The sequence below is a fragment of the Rana temporaria genome, chromosome 2 (assembly GCF_905171775.1).
Source record: "Rana temporaria chromosome 2, aRanTem1.1, whole genome shotgun sequence".
NCBI lineage: Eukaryota > Metazoa > Chordata > Amphibia > Anura > Ranidae > Rana > Rana temporaria.
In genome coordinates this window covers 272134643-272158065 of record NC_053490.1, presented here as the reverse complement: position 1 = coordinate 272158065, position 23423 = coordinate 272134643, and the positions used below count along the sequence as shown (strand labels likewise).

At 44.3% G+C, this 23423-nt stretch overlaps 1 protein-coding gene across 18 annotated transcripts in view; it reads left to right on the top strand.

The window, feature by feature from the left end:
- The window catches only part of MACF1 (microtubule actin crosslinking factor 1), a 410210-nt gene that overhangs the window by 265675 nt on the left and 121112 nt on the right, over positions 1-23423 (top strand). For all 18 annotated transcript variants that reach the window (XM_040337002.1, XM_040337005.1, XM_040337001.1 and 15 more), the window contains 8 exons: positions 881-1198; positions 1300-1466; positions 1556-1712; positions 3357-3474; positions 4881-4943; positions 5038-5273; positions 8220-8349; positions 19850-20049. In XM_040337002.1, the coding sequence (XP_040192936.1) occupies positions 881-1198; positions 1300-1466; positions 1556-1712; positions 3357-3474; positions 4881-4943; positions 5038-5273; positions 8220-8349; positions 19850-20049 (1389 nt within the window). The remainder of the gene's footprint in view (positions 1-880; positions 1199-1299; positions 1467-1555; positions 1713-3356; positions 3475-4880; positions 4944-5037; positions 5274-8219; positions 8350-19849; positions 20050-23423) is intronic.

Here is a 23423-nt window from a genome sequence, read left to right as displayed (position 1 = left end):
CCTGTAGGTAAAACCATGCAGGTTTAGGAGATATTCACCCTTCATGCATCCGCTGATGGTCCGGCGGCTCATGCCAGAAGGGAGGACGTCACCCCTGCTCAGGCAACTCACAGTGCTGGAGCCCACAAACCTGTAAGGAACACAGAGGGAACATGACGGCCCCCTTTTTTTGACAGTTTAAACAAGCTGTATAAATCCTGGATGCTGAAGAGCTAGGCCTGTTGGCCCAGTTCTGTTTGCCTTTGTTGCCTAATATTATTCATTGCCTATCCCAAGGTCAATGAATATCAAACCTGTGTCCTGTACTGTACCATTTAGACTAAGGCAAGTTAGTTACCTGTAAATTCAATTATGCATTTTATTATTATTTTTTTTCAAAAGGTGAACTTCTCCTTTAACAACACAAATGCAAGGACATTGACTGTCCATCAAAAAATATGCAGGACTTTATGCTCAGAGTAAGCAGCAGACCAGCTAGACGTATTGGAAATATTTAAGCACATGTACATGGACTTCATAATGGAGTTTAATAGAAAAAAACTATTATAGTATATAATAGAACTTTTTGTTTTGGAGAGTGGTGAATGGTTAGAACCCCTATATTTTTTTTTAATTGCTTTAGTTAATAAACGGTCTGTCTTGCACCAGTACCTTTTTAATGCCTTACTGGATGGTGCACGGCCAGTTGTGATAATGTGGTAAACATGTTGAGAAATGGACAAGTCTCCCCAATGGGGCACAGAGGGGGGAAAAAAACTGACAAGGCTTTTTACCCTTCTCTACTCTACTCTAAAATGAAAAAAATTGCTTTAGTTTTTCCTAAATGATTGTCCTAAGTTATTGTAGTACTTTATGCTTGGCCATCGGTTATGCCTTCTAGAAACTGAAACAGGACGTTGGAAGCAGGAGGGGAAGCCTGGATGCCACTGGAGAAATGGTAGTGAAATTTATGGAGACTGCAGACCGTGCTGCAGCAACTGCTCTTCAGAACAAGTTATCTGACGTCACTGCACGTTTTAATAAAGTCTGTGAGCAGCAGATTCAGCAGGAGACTGCCCTTAAAGAGGTCCTACCACAAGTGGAAAGATATGAACAGATTTCAGATGAACTACATGATTTCAAAGCAACCAAATCCCAGTTACTGGCCTCAGGAAACCAGCCAGACAAGGACATTGCCCAGTTCTCAGAACAAATCCAGGTTTGTTTCATAAAGTGATGTATATGTACCATAACATATTTATATTTAATTTGTGCAAACCCACTGCACAGACAATGATTAAAGTTTTATTTGTATGTTAGGAACTGAATGCAGAGATAAAGCAGCAGACAGAGCAGTTGTTTACCCTGGAACAGCTTGCAAAGGAGCTGAGTACATGCCCTGTGCTGCTGGACTCCTCTGAGCACTTACAGAAGGTGCAATTGCTGAAAAAAGAATTTCAGGATCTCCAAGAAGCTGCAAGTGAGAGGTAATTTTCCAAAGCCAATTGTTACCTTGGTGCCATGGTCTCTCCCCCCCCCCCCCCCCTATTTACTCAGTCTGTTTGTTTAATTCTAGGGAGAGGGAAGCCTTGTCTTGTCGAGAAGAATTAGAGATGTTCCAAAGGTTGGTTAGTGTCCTGAGAAAATGGCTGAAAGACAATGAAGAGAATGTGCCTTCAACAGAAGAATCTCTTGGATCAATGGAGATCCAGATCAGGCTACAGCAAGTCCAGGTAACACAAATTTTAAGTCTTTGCTGAATTGTTCCAGATCAGATCTAATTGCTTCAAAATGCAGTATGCTGCCTGGCTTTTAAATTGCCTGACTATTAAGTAATTTGTCAGTTTTAGTATTGCTACTTTTTAAGAAATATACTAATCCTTTGTACAATTGGGACAGTTTGGCAGCATACTTAATAAATAGCTGTAAGAAGCATGGGTATTCTGTAAAATGTAGTCTTTGTTTTAGAGATTAGCAAAGATGGGCCTGAGGTTATAAGAGTTGAAAACAGGCCGGTTCATCAGATTCATACATTTTTATACTAGCACAGTTTTTTTATGTTTTTCTAGAACCAATAAAACCAAGTTCCCAGTGAATACTCACTGTGGGACTATCATTTTATCATAAATTATCAGACCTTTTATCGAATGGGATACTTCCTGATTACATCAAAGCAACCTCTTATATTATTGATGAATGAATCTCTCAATAGACCAGTGGTCTCCAAACTGTGGCCCTTTGCTTGCCTTTATCTGGCCCTTGTGGCACTTATTATTCCTGCCACCGATACAAGACTGTATTCTGCCAACTGACATCAATGATGAGGCATCATTTCTCCCACTGACACCCACAATAGGGCACTAATCATCCCAACGATGAGGCACTATTCCTCTCCCTAACACCAAATGTGGTGATGTTTTCTCCCACTGATGGCAGGAAAAATTTCCACAACCGCCACAGTTCAGCCCCCCTTAAGTCTGAAGGACAATAAACTGGCCCCGTGTTTAGAAAGTTTGGAAACCCCTGCAATAGACCCATTCTCTAATAGATCAGGTACACTGATGCTATAAGCCTTACCATAAGAAATTATCTTCTGGAGAGGACATCACAAAGTTCTTTTTTTTTTCTTCTTTTTATAATTAAGAGTAAACACAGACTTGTGAGAACAGCTTGGGTTCATTGACAACATAGCAGGTTTTACATTTTTTTTTTTTTTTTAGTTTTCAGATTACCAGATTTTCAGGGTGCTGCATTAATTAGTAACAGTTTAAAATAACCTATATTTTTTAGCTGAAATTATGTGAAGCTCTCTGACACGCTCCTCCCAAAAGCCTATCAATGCCACTCAAAATTGTTAAAAGGGGCAGAGAATGAAGGTGTTCACACTGCAGTGTTAGCGTTGCCTCATGTTGCAGTGAGGCAACAAAACACCCTGCTGCCTGCAGAGTTTGGCCGACGTTGACGCTTTGCAACTGCCTCCATTCACTTATTTTTAAAAACGCACCACATGCGCACTGTAAATGCACCTATGGCGTTTACAGTATGTTTACGGTGCTGTTGCAAAGCATCAAAAGTCATTATTTTCCATTTTAGCCTTGTAGAAAATAAAGAAACTTATCTCACAAGGTGTTTGAGGAGTGTTGCCTGACACAACATGAACACCTACTTTTATAAATGGCTTCTGGTGTAAATGACCCCTTAATGATATGCTGGAATGCTGGCCTAGTTTTTTTTTTGAATAGGTTTAAAAACTATGTATATCTAATGTAAGTTTAACTGATCGGGTACATTTAACTGACGTGCCCCCTAAATGCTTTGTGCTCAAGTACTTGTCTGTATGTACTGCAGGTAATATATTACCATTGTGTACTCCACAGGACCTCTTGAAAGAGTGGAAAGTAAAAGGCCCACTTGTAGAGGAGATCACACAAAAGGGATCTGAACTTGAGAGCAGAATTATGGAGATCACTGCAGCAGAAAGCCAACTGCAGAAAGGTGAGGGTTGACTGAATTCTGTACATCTTGTTTCAAGGCATCCTTTTTATTTTCAGTCCAGTATTTTTTTTGCTGCATTTAATTTCTCTGGTTCCTTTCAGCCACGTTGTCATGCTTCCATGCTACCACTCGTATCCCTTTCCCGCTTTCTCCTATTATCTTCCTGCTTTCACATTCACTTCAATAATTGTCCTTCTCTATTGCCCTAGTTGTTGCTCCATTTCTTAAAGCTGTATTCCAGATAAACGCCTCACTATGCAGTTGTACTGCATATACATGAACTGTCATTTTGATCATACAGTCATGTTTAATCCTCTGTAACACACAATATAACCAGATAGATGACACTGGTGTTGGCTTGGCATTTTACTATCTTGCAACTCCAGCCTGATCATTGGATAGCATATAAGTAGCATTACCACAGTTATGATTCATTGTCCTATGAGGAGGCTGAAGACAACACTATAGAAATGAACCGTGGAACTGGTGGCTGTGCAATTTTTGACTGGATGAACAGAATTACAAATCTTATGGCTGGTAAAATGATTTGTTTATATGTGCGTTTTGAAGTTCTGATTTAACCACTTCCCGTATATATACGTCCTCGGGAAGTGGTTGTGGTATCTCAGCGCTATTTTTAGCGCTGTACCACATGAAAAACGCCTCAATGTGAAAGGGGTCTAATACTGCTTTAAATGACCATTATTATTGGGCACTGTAAACCAGAGACAGCTGAAAATGGCAGTCATTAAGCTGAATATAACATCTGTGCTTTTGCCTAGTGAATCAAGTCCTATTTTTGACTAGCAGGTGCCAATTCAGGAAAATTTGGGATTCTAGTAGCAAGGTGTCAGAATCACTAGTTGGCATTAACCACACAACAAGAAATTAACAGCTAGTGTTATTTTTTTATATGGTTTGGAACATCTATTTTTAGGGTTAGTCGTCAGTACATAAATATTTGTAGACATCCTATGGTTTCTATTGCTTATATAGTTGCAGTGATTACCTAAGTTGGTGGTCATTGGGAGAGTTATTACTTGGCAGTTCCTCATTTCCTACGATCTGATAGATCTACTCAGTCTACCCATTTGATCCTGCGTGTAGATGCTTTGTGTCCTGAGCATATTCATTACATGCTTGGCTTTCCATAAAACACTGATAATAGGATTTGAATTGAGTATAGTGCATAGTGACGGAATTGGGTTGTTGGTTTGGCATTGTGCTGTGTTTGCTGTATGTCATTTTTAGTTAATTAGAACCTTTTGGGAAGGGTTCATTGTTGAGGCAATGCCAAATGAAAAATACCAAACTTTTGCAATGTCTGTTTATAATCTTCTCTTGCTTTGTGTCTGTAATCCTAACGTGTTTGTGATGTGCCTGCTTTGCCTTCTTGTCCTGATCAGGTTCTGTGCTGATGGCCTCAGTAAGCAGTTTAGGGAATGTTAATGGATATCATACCTGCCAAGGTGAGCTTGTCTATGTGCTGCTGTGTCTTAAATTTAGTTAATTTATGCTGAAAAAAATGATTCTACCTTCTCTAATTACGTCCGTTTCTGCTAGATTTGACTGGCATCCAGTGTGATGTCTCTGAGATCAGCCAAAAGTATGAACATTTAGGATTGGTGCTGAGAAATCGAGAAGAACAGTTGTCCACTATGCTAGAAAAAATACAGAAGGTTCAACAAGAAACAAACCAGATGTTGAAGTGGTTAGAGTCCAAAGAACAAATTATAACTGCAGTCAATGTGTCACCAAAGAAGTCTGAGATAGTTAGAGCCCAGGCTGAACAGAACAAGGTAAGAATTTGTGCACTGCTTTAGAGATTACATATAACAACCTTTTTACTTTTCTTATAATAAGTTTACTTGGTTCTAGTCATCTAGTGGCTCTTGACTAACAGTTACAATTAAAAGTGATTCTAAAGGTTTTTTTTCAATTACAAACATGTTAGGCCCCTTTACACATGCTGTCAGTTTGTTTTTCATCCATCTGTTGACGGATATCAATGCATCTCTATGGAAAAACTGATGTAAAGGGATGATCATCTATTTACGGTACATCTGTTTACATCTGCATCCGTCATCTGTTTTTTGAAACCGATCAAAGCTCTATTTTTCTTCTATTAAAAAAAACCGATCGGATGAAAAACGAATGTAAACTGACAAATGGTCAGTTTTTCATTAGTTTTTTTGCATTGGTAGTGGATGTAAAAAAAAAACTGATGAGAACGGATGAAAAACAGATGAAAACTTTATCCATTTTGACGTGACTGAACAGATGAAATGAACGGTCAGCATGTGTAAAAGGGGCCTTATACACACCTGCTCTGTGCAATGGTTTTGAACAGAGCAGCCCCAAGCCTCAGCCTTTTGGGTCTCCTATCATGGGTCCCTTCTGCCGCGTGCCCTCAATAGCAAGCCTCTTGCTATGGGGACACTCGTGGAGGCTCACTCCTGAGCCACGTTCCTGTGAATGGACATTGTCCATTCACACACACAGCGCAGCTTGGCCCCCGTACTCTCTCCTTATTGGCTCCCTGACTGTGATTGACTTGAAACAAGCATGTGCTACTCAATCAATGATGACACCTGATGCTTTTTCCAGGGCGGAGGCTCAAAGTGTTGAAAATGCTTACAAAACAAGCACCAGCTCCCTATTTTCCCAGTTTCCTTTTTATAGTAGAGATTCAGATTTTTTTAAATGTCCATTCCAGATTATTATTATTTTTTTTTAATGCCAACCATACCAACTAGTGGGCACATAAAACTAAAGCTTCTATTTCACCTTTTGGTTCCTCCTTTCCCTCTTCCTGATGACATTTTTAAATCTTTCCATTTTCAGTACATACGTTATATGTACACCTGGATATCGTAACTAGGTCTTTGTGCCTCACTATACAATGTAGACAGATCATGGCTGGTGGAAGAATCTAGCATCCTACCTCAGTACTGCTCTCAAGCACACTCAGCTCAGATGCAACTTGCTCTAGGAAACGTCAAAACATAATGCTCAACCTCATGGTCGGAAAGAAAAGACAAAAAATGTAAATTCAGTGAATGAAAGGGGTAGGCTAGGGATGGTATGGATGGGAAGGGCCAGATGATTTTGTCAGTCCTCCAGCTAGGAAATGAGGCAGGCCCTGTCTGGGTTTCTGCAGCTTCTAATGCGCACTGTGAGAGACTGTGTGCAGTGAAATTAGAATGGGCAATTTCAGTACAGGAGAGGAGCCTGTGCAAGACTGAAAGTAAGGTTGGAGTTCACACTTGAGTAAGATATATGGTTCTGTGCAAAGACCAGTATAATATATAGGAGTATATAATATATATATTGTAAGCCGTGGGTCAATGTATTTGTTAAGTTACTGAGAAACTGAAATTTGTTATAACACACCTTTTACCATTGGGAGTTTTGTTTAAAGTGGAATTAAATGAAATTATTGACAATTGGGGTTTTTATGACAGAGACGTTGTTGGTTTCTTCTGTCATAACTATTTCTCCCTCCCCATCAGCGTTAAAGTGATTGTAAACCTTTGTTTTATTTTTTTTAAAATAACAAACATATCATACTTGCCTCCACTGTGCAGCTCGTTTTGCACAGAGTGACCCCGATCCTCCTCTTCTGGGGTCCCTCCACGGCTCTCGCAGCTCCTCCTTGCATCAGATAACCCCCTAGGAGAAGTGCTGTCTCGGGAGGGGGGTTACCTTGCAGGTGCACTCCTGAGTCCAGCATTTGCGTCCATGGACACGAATGCCGAACTTGTTTTCGCCACCCCCGCGCTTGCGTCTTTGGATTTGATTGACAGCAGCAGGAGCCAATGGCTGTGCTGCTATCAATCTATCCAATTAAGAGCCGGGACCTCATGCAGAGAGGGATAGTGCATCTCCGCCGAGGGAAATACTGGGCTTGGGTAAGTAAAACAGGGGGACTGGGGCGGCCAGTCACTGCCAGAAGTTTTTTCACCTTAATGCATAGGATGCATTAAGGTGAAAAAACACCAGGGCTTGCAACCCCTTTTAATGTACACTAAGCTGTGCATGCTCAGAACAGCATACATTTATGGCACCCCACTGTGCCATGATGATGTGACTCCCATGCACATGTGCAAGAGTGACGATATCGTGGCCTGGCCATTCAAGCAGCTGAACAGACCAAACCCAGAAAGAAGACCAGCGGAAACACTGTCATTGCAGCACTGGATGACAGCATTTGACAGTTAATGTAAAAAAAGGGGGGGAAAGGTCGCGTTAATATTTAGACAATAAATTAATTATTGAAAGGTGCAAGCAAAAAAATGATGCCAAACAATAAGTGAATAATAAAATGGTGCAAGCAACAGATAATCATATACAATAACATACAGTGATTAGCTGGATGTTCTTAATTCCTCATATAGTGTATACATATGTGAATGTATAAATATAAACAAGTCCCAGTATTAAAAGTCCAAAAGTGATGGTAAGAAAAAAGTGAAAATAACGTTTGAAAAGTAGATCCACCGTCACCAAGATGAAAAAAGTTAAGTCTGCCATAATGTTCTAGTATGTGGTGCATTCCCCTTTAAGTGGTTTTATCATTAGAATTAAGACATTCCAGTGAATGTGAAATCCATTATAAAAATCAAGTTCTCATGTTTTATCACCTCTGGAGAACGGTTGTAATTGGCAGCATTTTTAGTGATTATATAGTGAAACTTTGCTGGCTTGGCGTCAGCTGGCTGACACATTTCTAATGTTTTTTTCAGGAGTTCATATCTGAACTAGAGCAAAGTTCTGAAAAAGTGAAAAAGCTAAAAGCTGAGCTAAAAGATTTGCTAGAGAAACATCCAAACTCTCCTGAGGCTGAGAACTGGAGGCAGATGCTGGAAAATCTTAGTAAGTATGACTTTAATGATAGAAATATGGAAAGTTTGTATCTGGGTCTTTTATTAGTCCAAACACCTTTCCTGGGCAAAAAACACTTCTTGGCGGTATAATAGAAACAGAGTTCTCTGATCTAAAATTACAGATGTCAAGATCTTAAGTGTTGATAATCCATAGAATTTTATGGCCACCAAGTTTAAGATTTACTCAGCCTTTTTATATAGCTGCATGATGCTATTAACCTAAAGGCTAAGTTCACCTTAGCCTTTTCTAATGTCTTTTCTGCCCAAGTCATCCCAATGTATTCATCTCTTACTTACCTAGTCCATGGCAGCTTTGAATCTGCGCAAAAAACAAACAAACATCTGAGCCCATTGCTTCCTGTAACATCATGTGACCTTCCAGGACTGCACATGCACTGCCTTACTGCATTACAGAATAGGGCTTGTTTACCTCTCTAGACCACACCTCCCTCATTACTAAGACCACCTCTTTTATTATTTCCACCCACTTTCCTACTTCTTCCTTTAAGGTGGCCATAACTGCCAGCAGCTTCATGTCATGCAAGAGCCTGCCTTATTTGATAGAAATGTAATGGATTTTACATAGATGTGGTAAATCTAAAGGAATTTGACCAGAGGGTGTACAATCCGATTGCATAGTGTATGGCCAACTTTATACAAGTACACAGGCGGTATAGGGCGGGGGACACTAACCTGTCATTGTATTGTGCAATCTCCTTTAGATTTGCTAAAATTAGACGGGCCCTTACACTACATAGTTGATGGTAGAACTAAAGGAGATTGTACAATAAGATTGTATAGTGTTTGGTGAGTGTAACGAGACCCTTGCTCGCTCGGTTCCGCTCTCCCGACACTCCTTTGCTACTATTGGATCAGATTGCAGATTGCAACGTCTGATGGTTCGGTCATCCAAGGCTCCGGGATCCGAACTAGAGCTATGTGCTGTTCGGAATCCATTAGAACAAAACACCAGGCAGGCTGTATGCAAGTTCAAACAGGAAGACCTTTATTGGAAGCACACAACACACTTTTATACAGAATTTGGAACATCCCGCCCCCAACAACCGCTTTCCTATTGGTCAATTGTAAAGTACATGTAGTTCTCCTTCAGGTCCTCTTAGCCATGCAAATGAGGACTTAAAAATAAGTCAGCAGGGATTGGTCCGATAGCTTGAATAGAAGGACTGCTATGTGTAATGAGACAGATGCCCCAGGGGGCAATCAATTTTCACAATAACCAGACACAGAACAATGGAGCCGTCTGGAGCCTTAAAGCGGAGGTTCACCCAAAAATTCACTTTTTTACATTAGCTGTAGGATACTGCTAACATCTGCAGTATGCTGTTTTTTTTTTTTTTTTACTTGTACTTATCGTTATATGAGCCCTTGTTTTCCGGCTCCGAGCGGGGAATCCTGCGGGTTATGGGCGTTTCCAAGCGAAGAGGAGTTGAATGACGGCTGCTAAGGCGCGTCTTGGCCTCTGTTTAATCTTCAACTGCCATGATGCTGCACATGTGATCAGTTATGACACCAGCCATTGGATGGTTTGACAGTTTGGTTGAGAGCACAACCAATGTGACAGTTAGCATTCCCGGCATGCCAGGAATGTAACTGCTTTTTCAAACTGTTAAATTGATGGGTTTACTTCTGCTTTAAGGATGCTGGAAAGTTCATTTTGAGGGTGAACCTTCGCTTTAAGACAGAGCAGAAGACCCCCCACTGTGTAACAGATTTCAAGGAGGAACACTTCCGCATTCCAAGGTCCATGACAGTGAGCTTTATAGACTTCTAGGGAAACACTTCTTCTACAGTATTGTCAATACTACCGCTCTGCTCCACATAGGCTGTTATGTGATTGCTCAGCTCCTGCACACTCTGCCAAATGAACGATCTATGCAAGAAGGCAATGTCCAAATGTGTCAATCAGCAGAAGACACTGGCTGTGTACTCGGGGAGAATGGAGCTCATTGATGACTGCATGTAACTGCAGAGGTAGGCAGGAGCAATCTCCTGTAGGGGGAGGGCATGTGCATATTGTGCGTTAATGAGGTCAGCTGCTGAAGAACTTCCTCATTCTAACCGTATCCCAGCTTGTTCTAGAATATAGAAAGGGCTTTTTCTTTTCTGAAATCGATGTACATTAATGGTATATTGGTTCAATGGGAAGCTGAAATTTTAGAACAAAACAAAAGATATGAACTTGGCCTTTAAACTGAAGTTCCAGTTTCATTTGATGTGCCAGCCTTCCATACTAGAATTAATTTACCCTGGTCTGTCCTGCTGAATGAACTGTGCTAATGTCTTGCCTCTCCCACCAATTGTCAGCATGGGTTATGGACAGTTTCAAAATGAACAGCAGAAAGCAGAGGAAAAAGTCCAAAAATGTGTTTGATATCATACAGTTTCAATTGCATTTAAATTTGTGTCTTTTGTAAATACATAAGTTTCTAAGATCATTAACTTGCTTTGTATATAATTTCTCTTATTATGGTACCCAAAAATGAAGAGTCTGAGAAACAAAAACAAAAAATGCATGCTATATATACATGTTTAGTGAAGAAGGGGGTAGCCAGGGTCGTGTTATAGATTTTAGGAACTTGTAATTGAGTGGTTGGTAGAGAAGTGTGGAGGAAACAGAATTGAGCCACACTTGGGTGTCATTAACATTGTCTTTATGCTGCTGTTTAGAGTAATTTTATGGCAATAAAAGGCTCTGCAGCTGAACAGTTCTAGATTGTATTTAGCATCTTTTACCTACATTCAAGTAATGTTATGTAATGGATTTAATTTTTTCACTCGTTTATGTAGAGTTTATAGAATTATGAATATTTTTGTATAGTGTGACATTTGCACATAATGCCAATGGACTCTGTTTTAGAATGTTTTAATGAGAAGTATGTAGTACAGGGGTCTTCAAACTACGGCCCTCAAGTTGTTCAGAAACTACAATACCCATCATGCCTAGTCATGTCTGTGAATGTCAGAGTTTTACAATGCCTCATGGGATGTGTAGTTCCACAACAGCTGGAGGGTCGTAGTTTGAGGATCCCTGATGTAGTATATCCCTGCAATATACCGATAATTCCCAATGCTTTATCCCTTTTACAAATGCTGCAAGTGTTGATCTTCCAGAAACCCAATGTACTCCCTAACTTCCTGTAGTGGGTTAACAATGCTACCTCTGCTGCACTGAATTCCCTTCTAGCATTGTCATCCTCTCTTGCGTTCTCCCCTGCTGGTATATAGAACTTCTCCTGTCCCCCACCTGCTCGGACCCTTTCCACATGGATACAGTGATTTCTTTCCCTGCAAACTTACTGCTGCTTTCATCTCCAAAAGCCTCTCCACACACTGTGTAGGGGTGTACGCCTGAAGGAAACTCATCTGTCCATAAGAAACCAAGTGATCATTCCTCTCAGAAGCTCCCTCTGCAAAAATTTTGCAAGCTTGGTGATGATATCACAAGAAGTAATCAAACTGTTTCTCACTAAAGAAAAAAAAAGTGAAAAGGGAAAAAAGACATACAGGCAGCCCCTGGGTTACGCATAATATCGGTTCTGTAGGTTTGTTCTTAAGTTGAATTTGTATGCAAGTTGGAGCAGGTACATTTTTTTTAAGTGCAACTGCAGCCAAAATATTATTTTTAAATGTTGGATAGTGTAGGGAAGGGTTAACTGGCCATGCAGTAATGTGGGATTGCTGACAGGTCCGCCGGACAGTAGGTGGCAGAATACAGTGAGCAGCAATATTGATGCCGGTGTAGTGTCACAGTTTGCTGCCTATCCTAGAATGCTCCGGAAGTCACGTGGCGACCATCTGCGCATGCGCAATGCATTCCATACGCAAATGCGATGCGTTCCAATGGATTCACGACAGTACACACCAGCGAACCCGGCATTCAGGGCGACGTGGATTTAGAGGAAAGTGGCCAGTCGGCCTCACGTCCTCGATTCGCTCGGATGGCTCGCTCGGCCTCCTGGCTCTTTTTTTAACATCCTCCAATCCACCGGGATGTTAAGGAAAGAGCCTGGATGCCGACCGAGGTTTCACTGGTGTGTACTGTCGTGAATCCATTGGAACGCATCGCATTTGCCTTTTTGAACTCATTGCGCATGCGCAGTTGGCCGCTACGTGACTTCCGGAGCATTCTAGGATAGGCAGCAAACTGTGACAATACACCGGCAAATTCTAGGACCAGCGTGCTGTCACACTGCCTCCATTGCCAAGTACGAGTCGTATGCAAGTCAGATGTTTGTAACTCAGGAACTGCTTGTACTAGAAAGAGAAAGAGTGGGAAGTCTGGGCATGCTGTATTCACAGTAATCATTCAAAATCCATAATGCACTGCTCTGAATTTAATATATATATATATATATATATGTGTGTGTGTGTGTGTGTGTGTGTGTGTGTGTGTGTGTGTGTGTGTGTGTATATATATATATATCTATTTTAGAATAGAACTCAAAAATTAGGAGAAAAAAAACAAAAAGACGCAACCAATGCACAAGTCCTAGCTTGCCAAATTCCAGTTAGCCAAGTTCAAAGCATAAGTTTTAAATGAAGGGCATACATCACAAGGAATCAATTCTAATAGGCTTGTATTTCTTTATCGTACATCACGGGACACAGAGCGGCATTCATTACTATATGGGTTATATGGAGTACCTTCAGGTGTAGACACTGGCAATCTCAAACAGGAAATGCCCCTCCCTATATAACCCCCTCCCATAGGAGGAGTACCTCAGTTTTTACGCCAGTGTCTTAGGTGTTAGTCATGGTTTAGCTTGCCTCCGCATCCTTGGGATTAGGTGAGCTACCGGTTCTGTCCAAAAAAGCCTCAGCGCTAAAGTGGTCAGTAACCGGACCCCAAACCCTTGGGGTATAGCCCATAATGCTTTTCTTTTTAGAGAGCTGGACCCTGGGCCCAGAACTTAGAAACCTTTGGGTACCTAAAGTTTTCTGTTGCCAGGGTGCTATATGGGCCCAGGACAGTGGATCCTTCATAGGAACCCAGGGCCTGAAGGTCTAGACATCCCCACGGAGATGGGGGAAGATTGGGCCTCTTGCTTGGCAAAGTCCTGCGGCATGGAGCAGGTAAGTGAGGGGAAAACTTGCGGAACTTGGTTCTTAGCAGGTTTTTTTCTGGGGGGTCACAGGGGACATGCCTAAAGTTATGCACTGCATCTGGCAAACTAGTCACATATCATAAAGATAGGATGGCTCTCTATGTATTATTCCCCATAAGATGTGACCTCCCTTGTAGTGTTGGAAAAGCATTGAGTGGGGCCTGTGTTATATAAAAATATATGTGTGTGTCAGAGAGCTTTGCTTACCTGCAGGCCTCCAGGCGATGCTCCATTCAGTCTTCCTCCTCAGAGCCTGCAAGCAGGCAAAACGCTGACCTCCTCATGGTTCCAGGCTGCAGGCTGCAGTTTGCTGGAACAGAGAGGTCCCTTCCTCCCAAAATCCCCCCCCCCTCCCCCTGTCGGGAGGGGCATTTCCTGTTTGAGGTTGCTGGGGGGGAAGGGCGGGTCAGTGGCTTAAAGGAAGGGGCGGCCCTTCCTTGTTTGTTCCATCAATACTTTGGAACTGAGGAGAAAGACCAGAGCGGCAGCACGGGGCGCCGAGGACACACAGTGGCCAGAAAGGATATTGCAGTCTTCAGAGGACTGTTTTGTCAAGCCTAGAAATAGGCTGTTTCTTTTCCATCTCATAGTTTTTCTTTGCAATACTACTCAGGGGGACAGAATGTTTTTTCTTTCCTGGATTTGAAAAAAAAAAAAAAAAAAAAAAAGTCATCTAGGGGAGAGGAAGCATTTTTTTATCCCCCAAACAGGTGTTTGGACAATTAACTTTTATAGTTCCAAATACCAATAGGTAGCAGGTGTACCTCGGTATTGTACCATGGTATGCCGCTGTTTTCCCTACAGGGAGCCTTGGGGCCATCGGGATCTGGGGCTGGAGCTGACGCGGGTCAGTCCAACCCTAAGATGGTCACGGAGGAGGTATTACTCACCTCTTTAAAAGAGATGCAGAAAAGCATGGGAAAAATGATATCCGCAGCTATGCGGGGCAGTAAGCGGAATAGATCTCCGTCGCCCGAGCGCGGACCCTCAGAAGAGGAGGTCCTTTCCTCAGGGGAATTGGACGACCTCTTGGACACGGACCAAGTAGGTTCAGGGATCGAAGACCCGGATACAGAGGAGTCTGGGGCAGTCTCCCTGAGGGAGAGCTGGTGGATTCAAGGATTGTCGGACTTGGTCCATAGGACATTCAACTTGCCAGTACCAGATCTCCAGGTATCGACGGTTTCAGCTTTGGGCTCACTGAGGGCGCCTCAAAGCAATGCTGTGTTTCCGATCCATCCTCTATTAGAGGGAATTTTGTTCCAAGATTGGAACAAGCCAGATAAGATCTTCTTACCACCTAAAAGGTTCTCTGTCCTATATCCTATGGAAGAAAATTTTTCCAAAAGATGGGCTACTCCTGCAGTGGACGCAGCCATCTCATGTGTTAACAGATCGTTAACATGCCCTGTAGAAAACATACAGGTGTTCAAGGATCCAGTTGATAAGCGCTTGGAAGCACTACTTAAGAACTCCTTCACTACTGCAGGGGCAGTAGTACAGCCAGCTGTGGCTGCGATTGGGGTCGCTCAAGCATTATCGGATCAATTTAAGCAGATGCTTAAACTTATTCCGGCCCAGCAGGCAGAAAAATTTTCGGATGTCCCTAAGGCCATATGTTTTACGGTAGACGCAATCAAGGATTCTATCCAGCAAGCGTCACGTTTATCGTTATCCCTTATCCATATGAGAAGACTCTTATGGTTAAAAAGCTGGGAGGCTGAGCCCCCATGCAAGAAGCTCCTGGTAGGGTTCCCCTTCCATGGAGGACGACTCTTCGGAGAAGACCTAGATAAATACATTCAGACCATTTCAAACGGCAAGAGTACTCTCTTGCCAACTAAGAAGAAGGTTCAGGGACCTGCGTTTAAACGACAGTATTCCCCTGGGCAGGGGCCCTCTAATGCCAAGCAGTATCGACGGCCTCCTGCAAAAGCAAACTTCGGCTTCAACAGCAGATCACAAGGACAGGCTGTTAGAGGCAAAAGGCAGTGGTTTCGCAAACCAGCAAAACCAGCCCCCAAGCCAACCTTATGAAGGGGCGCCCCCACCCACGAAGGTGGGGGGAAGGCTGCGACTCTTTTCAGAGATTTGGGAAGCCAGCATTCCCGACGAGTGGGTACGGTCTTCCGTGGCCACAGGCTACAAATTAGATTTCCTAAGGTTTCCTCCTCCTCATTTCCAGAAGTCGAGGATTCCAAACGATCCGGAAAAGGGAGCCGCATTAAGATCGGCATTAGATCATCTACTTTCCCAGGAAGTAATAGTAGAGGTACCAGTCCTGGAACAGGGGCTGGGTTTCTACTCCAACCTATTCATCATCCCAAAATCCAATGGAGATGTCAGGCCAATTTTGGACCTAAAGATGGTAAATGCATATCTAAAGATCCGCTCATTTCGGATGGAATCCGTGCGGTCAGCAGCTGCCACACTCCAGAAGGACGACTTCATGGCGTCCATAGACATAAAGGATGCCTACCTTCATGTTCCAATTTATCAGCCACATCAAAGATATCTACGCTTCATGGTGGCTTCGCGTCACTTCCAATTCGTGGCGCTTCCCTTCGGGTTGGCTACGGCCCCCCGGGTGTTCACGAAGGTCCTAGCTCCAATCCTAGCCAAACTAAGGATCCAAGGGGTCACGATCCTAGCATACCTGGACGACCTCCTAGTCATAGATCACTCGTCTCCCGGCTTGGAGCGAGCAGTGGCCCTCACGGTCCAATACCTCGAGAGGTTCGGCTGGGTCCTAAATCGAGAAAAGTCAGCTTTCCAGCCCACAAAGCAGTTGGAATATCTCGGCATGAGATTAGACACAGAACAACAAGGAGTGTTCCTACCTCTGAGGAAGGTAAAAGCCATCAAGGAATTAATCCTACTGGTTCTAAGCAAGAAAGAACCGACTATTCGCCTATGTATGAGGTTACTAGGCAAGATGGTGGCCACATTCGAGGCGGTACCATACGCCCAGAGCCACACTCGCATCCTACAGGCAGCCATCCTGTCAGCATGGAGCAGAAGGCCACAGGCCTTGGATATCCCGTTGCCGCTCTCATCAAGAGTCCGACAAAGTCTGTGTTGGTGGTTAGACCCTCAGAATCTACTGAAGGGGAGGTCTTTCAGCCCAGTGGCTTGGAAGATAGTGACCACAGATGCCAGCCTGACGGGCTGGGGAGCAATTTTGGATGGTTGCACTCGCCAAGGTACTTGGGCAAAGCCAGAGAAGCAGTTGCCCATCAACATCTTGGAGCTCAGAGCTGCTCGACTAGCCCTCAGGGCTTGGACGTCAAAATTGCAGGGGTTCCCGGTGAGAATTCAATCAGACAATGCCACGGCCGTGGCACACATAAATCACCAAGGGGGAACCAGGAGTCAAGCCGCTCAGAGAGAGGTGAGCTTGATTCTTCTATGGGCAGAGGCTCATGTGCCCTGCATATCGGCAATATTCATTCCAGGAGTGGACAACTTTCAGGCGGACTTCTTAAGCCGCCAGACTCTATGGCCGGGGAATGGTCTCTGCATCCACTAGTCTTTCAAGCACTCTGCCAAAGATGGGGAGTGCCGGACGTGGATATCATGGCATCGAGACTCAACAAGAAACTAGACAGGTTCATGTCCCGCTCAAGGGATCCGATGGCCTGCGGAACCGATGCGTTGGTTTGCCCTTGGCATCAGTTCAAACTTCTTTATGCGTTTCCCCCGCTCCAGTTACTACCCCGCCTGCTGCGCAGGATCCGGGTGGAGCACATACCAGTCATCCTGGTAGCTCCAGCATGGCCCAGAAGGGCATGGTACTCACTAATCTTAAGGATGGTAGTGGGAGACCCTTGGACTCTTCCTCTACGGCCAGACCTGCTATCGCAAGGTCCGATCCTCCACCCTGCCTTACGGCATCTAAATTTGACGGCCTGGAAGCTGAATCCCTGATTCTCAGGGGTAGAGGTCTGTCTCAGAAAGTAATCTCTACCCTAATCAGAGCCAGGAAACCGGTCTCTAGGGTGATTTATTACAGGGTCTGGAAGGCCTATGTAGGCTGGTGTGAGTCCAAGCGATGGCTTTCTCGCAAATTTACCATCGATAGAGTATTAAGTTTTCTCCAGCTAGGAGTGGATAAAGGATTGGCATTAAGCACAATCAAAGGACAGATTTCTGCTCTGTCAGTGTGGTTTCAGCGGCCGCTGGCCACCCACTCGCTGGTTAAGACCTTCCTTCAAGGGGTCTTACGTATTGGACCTCCAGTTAAATCCCCGCTTTGTCCGTGGGATTTAAATCTTGTTCTGTCAAGTTTACAGAAACAACCGTTTGAGCCGTTGGCTGATATTCCTTTGGTTCTACTGACAAGGAAGTTAGTATTTTTGGTTGCCATAGTTTCCGCAAGAAGAGTTTCGGAGCTGGCAGCCTTATCCTGTAAGGAACCATATCTTATTTTTCACAAGGACAGGGTCGTTCTCCGCCCTCATCCTTCCTTCCTACCGAAGGTTGTATCCAGTTTTCATTTGAACCAGGATTTGGTATTACCATCCTTCTTCCCTAAACCTACTTCCAGAAAGGAAGGGTTGCTGCATACCTTGGATATTGTCAGGGCCATGAAGGCCTATCTTAAAGCTACAAAGAAGATCCGGAAGACAGATGTGCTGTTCATTCTACCGGATGGGCCCAAGAAGGGGCAGGCAGCTGCAAAGTCCACCATTTCTAGGTGGATTAAGCAATTAATCACTCAGGCCTACGGCTTGAAAGGGTTGCCTCCTCCAGTATCATTAAAGGCTCATTCTACTAGAGCCATGGGCGCCTCCTGGGCAGCACACCACCAGATCTCTATGGCTCAAGTTTGCAAGGCGGCAACCTGGTCTTCTGTCCACACGTTTACAAAATTCTACAAGTTGGACGTAAGAAGGAATACTGATACTGCCTTCGGGCAGGCAGTGCTGCAGGCTGCAGTTTGAGACCCTCGGATTCCGGGGGCTCCTCTTGTTCGAGTTAAATTTAAAATTTTTATTTTTCTCAACTAAGTTGGATTTATTATGATTTGAGTATATCTCTAAATTAAATCCTTTTGTCTTGGAGATGTTCTCCCTCCCCTCATTGTAAGCATTGCTTTGGGACATCCCATATAGTAATGAATGGCGCTCTGTGTCCCGTGATGTACAATAAAGAAAAAGAGATTTTTTAATACAGCTTACCTGTAAAATCTTTTTCTTGGAGTACATCACGGGACACAGAGCTCCCACCCCTCTTTTTTGAGGACCATTTTGGGAGGCATACTGCTTGCTACAAAACTGAGGTACTCCTCCTATGGGAGGGGGTTATATAGGGAGGGGCATTTCCTGTTTGAGATTGCCAGTGTCTACACCTGAAGGTACTCCATATAACCCATATAGTAATGAATGCCGCTCTGTGTCCCGTGATGTACTCCAAGAAAAAGATTTTACAGGTAAGCTGTATTAAAAAATCTCTTTTTTCAGAGGGACTGCAGCATCTCATGAGTTCCCAGGTAGATCCAAAACCGTTCAGAAAACAGAAGCGCAATCGCAATGAAATATAGAGTCATTTATTAAAATGAAAAACAAAGCACACTTACATTAGAGGCTTGCAGGGGTAAGCAGGATTTAAGATGTATTGCAGCAGCAACTACATAGGATCCTATGGCTGGCACAGGGGAATTCATATGAAGATGGGTGAAAACCATCAATGGCCACAGCTAGGCCAACCACCTTGGAACAGCTTGGGGATGAAGAGTTGGTAATGCGTTTCAGAGTAAAGGAGTGTTTTTATTTTGAAACGCAGCGCTGCTGTGCTTTGCACAGTTTTCTCTATATTTGTGCTCATTCGATGCTGCCGCGCTGCAGTATGGGTGTAGAGCCGTGTACCCATAGTTTTTGTCAAGGTTATCTGCAGTCACCCATAGACTTCTATTACATTTCCGCATTTTTGGCACGTTTTCTAAAAGTACATCAAAATGCAGCATTCGGGCCCCTTGCTGCTCCAAAAACACGGGACATAATAGAAATCTGTGGGAAACCAAGGGTAACACGCACAAAAAACACAGGTGGCACTGCCTTGGACACGCTGCAGCCAAACCAAGGTTGCAGTATTGTAACCGACCTCATAGTGTTTTCAATTTGGGGCATTTTTGTACTTTAGAATATTTTTTTGAAATGTATCTCTGCTTGTGCTTTTATGAAACTATTGAAAGCTTTACAAATGCAGCATATTCACACCTGGTGGACAGTATGTTTCATTCATTTATCAAAATGTGTGTGCCTTTTTGAACTGATGTTACACATAACATGGAAAAAGTTTAAGCAATTCTTTTTGGCAAATTGTGCAGGAATATAAGTGTTCTGTATTGCCTTCCTTATTCAGACAGTCAGTGGGATCGAGCTAACCAAGTAACCTCAGAACGCCAGCAGAAGCTGGAAGAATCTGCTAACCAACTGGCCTTGTTCCAAACTGCTGGCTCTCAGCTACGTCCATGGTTAACAGAGAAGGAGCTGATGATGAGCGTCTTGGGACCTCTATCCATTGATCCCAACATGCTGAATGCACAGAAGCAGCAGGTTCAGGTAAGGGAAATATCTAGTATTTAACTGATAATGATGGTATGTAACATAGATTGACACCGACATGGCACCTGAACACTGCTGTGTTAAAGAGAATCCTTTGGCAAACAAGCAAACTATTTGCTTTTTACTAAATAAGCCTTATTCAATAAAGAGAACAAAGTTGAAGGTGTTCATTTAGAAGTTCCAATCCATCTTGTACTAGCCAGAGTTCTCCAGAGTGAATTGTCATTGGTTGCTGTTGATTACAGCATTCAACGGCGGTCTAGCCTGAGATGTATTTTTTCATGGTAAAATGTATATAGTAATTTGGGTACCTGTATCCCTATAAGCTCTCAAAGTGGAGTTTCACCCTCTTTCTTTCTCGTACATCACGGGACACAGAGCGGCATATTCATTACTAGTGGGTTATATGGAGTACCTTCAGGTGATGGACACTGGCAATCTCAAACAGGAAGTGCCCCTCCCTATATAACCCCCTCCCATAGGAGGAGTACCTCAGTTTTTTCGCCAGTGTCTTAGGTGTTGGTGCACGTTGAGGCTGTGCCTGTAGTAGTCCTTGGGACCAGGGCCAGCTGACCGGATCCGTCCAAGGTGCTTCATAGCCAAAGTGGACGGTACCCGGGCCCCAATTCGTGGATGGGGTTTTGCCTATAATGCCTCTCCTTGGAGGGCTGGACCCTGGGTTCCAGGTCTGGTTTCTAACCTAGAGAATACCTGTTGCCAGTGGTGCTGTATAGGTCCAGGTTGTGGTGTTCTTTTAAGACCCCAGTCCCTGAAGGTCTATGACCATACCCACGGTGAAGGGTGAAGATTGGGCCTCTTGCAGAGCAATACCCTGCGGCGTGGAAAGGTAAGCAGGGGGCCTACGGAACTTGGTTTGTCAGTAGGCTTCCTACAGGGGATTCTTGGGCAGCCTATTTATGCCTCTGTGCATGGGCAAAGGAGAACCACAAAGTTTTCAAACGGGATGGCTCAAAACACCCAGGTATAGTTCCCCTGGCTGGGCTAGTAGGCTGCTGCTGCTTCTGTCACAAGGAGGGCCTTTTTTTGGGCAGGGTGTTCCACAGAGAAGGAACCATACCATTAGGGAGACAGTTTAAAGCTTCCCTTTTACCTGTGTCTGCTGCTCCAGCGTCTAAGGTCCTGGTGTCTCCTCTCCACATGGCTTCCTGCTTCCCCTAGCGGCGTTTGACGCGCGCGCGTGCGCGCGCTTTTACTTATCTGTGCGACGCCGCGGGGAGGGGGCGGTTGACGCCGGACGGCTCCTCCCCCCTGCACACAGGGAGGATAAATCCTGGAGGGCTGTTCAGTCTGTAAAGGCTGTGAGGGGACACGGAGCAGCGATGCTGGCTACAGCATAGGAAGGTTTGACAGAGCTTTCTGGCACAGTGACACCCGGTGGCAGTTGTGGGAAGTACACCTTACTAAGGAGCCTCTGGCTTAAAAGTTTGCATTCAAGCCTGTGTACTAAGCAGCGCCTTTGAACACTTAGGGTGCTCACCTAGCCCAGCATTAGGGGGTCAATACCAGACAAAAAAAAAAAAAAAAAAAAGATTTTTTCTGGTTGAAGCCCTTGGGGCTCAGTATTGATTTTTCCCTTTTTATAGGTTATGGGAGGTTTGGAGTCCCTCTAACATTACCCTATCCTATTGTTTCACATGTATTTGATTATATGTGTATTTTCTCCAGCTATTACAGTCAGTTGTATACTAGCGGAGTGCCTCAGAATTTGTATATTATGGCTCCTAAGGGTGCAGGTAGCGCTAAGAACGCTAAAACGGTTAAAAAACCAAAAGGTTCTCCATCGGGCTCTGAGGATATCCAAAATCTAGTGGCCCCTACTACTCCGGAATGCCCGGAAGTTGTTGTCCTAGGTGAGCCATCAGGGTTGCTAGGTGCTATGGCTGGCCCTACTCAACCAGCTCCTTCCTATGTAACGGAAGAGATGTTAGCCTCCACCTTGGGTGGATTGGAAAGGAGGATGGCCGCTCTAATTACGGCATCTTTGGCAGGGAAGAAGCGGGTTAGATCCCCGTCTCCCAGGTCTGAGTCTCTGGAGGACCATTTAGGTTCTGAGGATTCTACAATAGAGGAACCTTTTTCAGCTTCTCACGCAGAAAGACTGTGGGTTCAGTCCCTAACGGATATGGTGCGGTTGGCTTTTAAGATACCTGTGCCTCAGCCTCTGGCCTCCGCGGTATCCTCATTGGGCTCCCTGAAAGCGCCCCAAGCCAATTTGGTATTCCCGGTACATCCTTTGTTAAAGGACCTGATTTTTCAGGACTGGGCTAAGCCAGACAGGTAACCCTTAGAGGAAGAGTTTTCAAAGAGATGGGCTGTCCCTACTGTGGACGCAGCCATCTCATGTGTGAACAGATCTTTAACTTGTCCTGTAGAAAACTTACAGGTGTTTAAGGATCCGGTTGATAAACGCTTGGAAACATTACTTAAGGCCTCCTTTACTTCAGCAGGGGCGATAGTTCAGCCCGCTGTGGCTGCTATTGGAGTGGCCCAAGCATTATCAGATAAGACTAAGCAAATGCTTAAACTTATCCCTGCCCAGCAGGCAGAGGAATTTTGGATATACCCAGGGCTATACGCTTTACGGTGGATGCTATCAAGGACTCCATCCAGCAGGCGTCACGTTTATCCTTATTTCTAATCCATATGAGAAGGCTCTTATGGTTGAAGAATTTGGAGGCTGAGCCCCCGTGCAAAAAACTCCTGGTAGGGTTCCCTTCCATGGAGGACGTCTCTTCGGAGAAGACTTGGATAGATATATTCAGACTATATCAAGCGGCAAAAGCACTCTCTTGCCAGTCAAGAAGAAGGCCCGAGGGCCCGCATTTAGGCGCCAGCCCTCCCCGGGGCAGGGGCCCTCTAATACCAAACAGTATCGACGGCCTCCTGCAAGATCAGGCATTAACAATAAGCCGCAGGGCCAAGCCACTGGGGGCAAGAAGCAGTGGTACCGCAAGCCTGCGAAGCCAGCCCCCAAGTCGGCCCTATGAAGGGGCGCCCCCACCCACGATGGTGGGGGGAAGGCTGCGTCTCTTTGCAGAGGTTTGGGAGGCCACCATTCCCGACTGCTGGGTACGGTCTTCCATGACCACGGGCTACAAGCTAGAATTTCTAAAATTCCCTCCTCCTCATTACCAGGAGTCAAGAGTACCAGGCGACCCTGTGAAAGGAGCCGCATTGATGGCGGCATTGAATCATCTGCTATGCCAGAAGGTGATAGTAGAAGTACCAGTCCGGGAACAGGGATTGGGGTTCTACTCCAACCTGTTTATCATCCCAAAGCCCAACGGCGATGTCAGGCCAATTTTGGACTTAAAGGGAGTAAATGCGTATCTAAAGGTCCGCTCATTCCG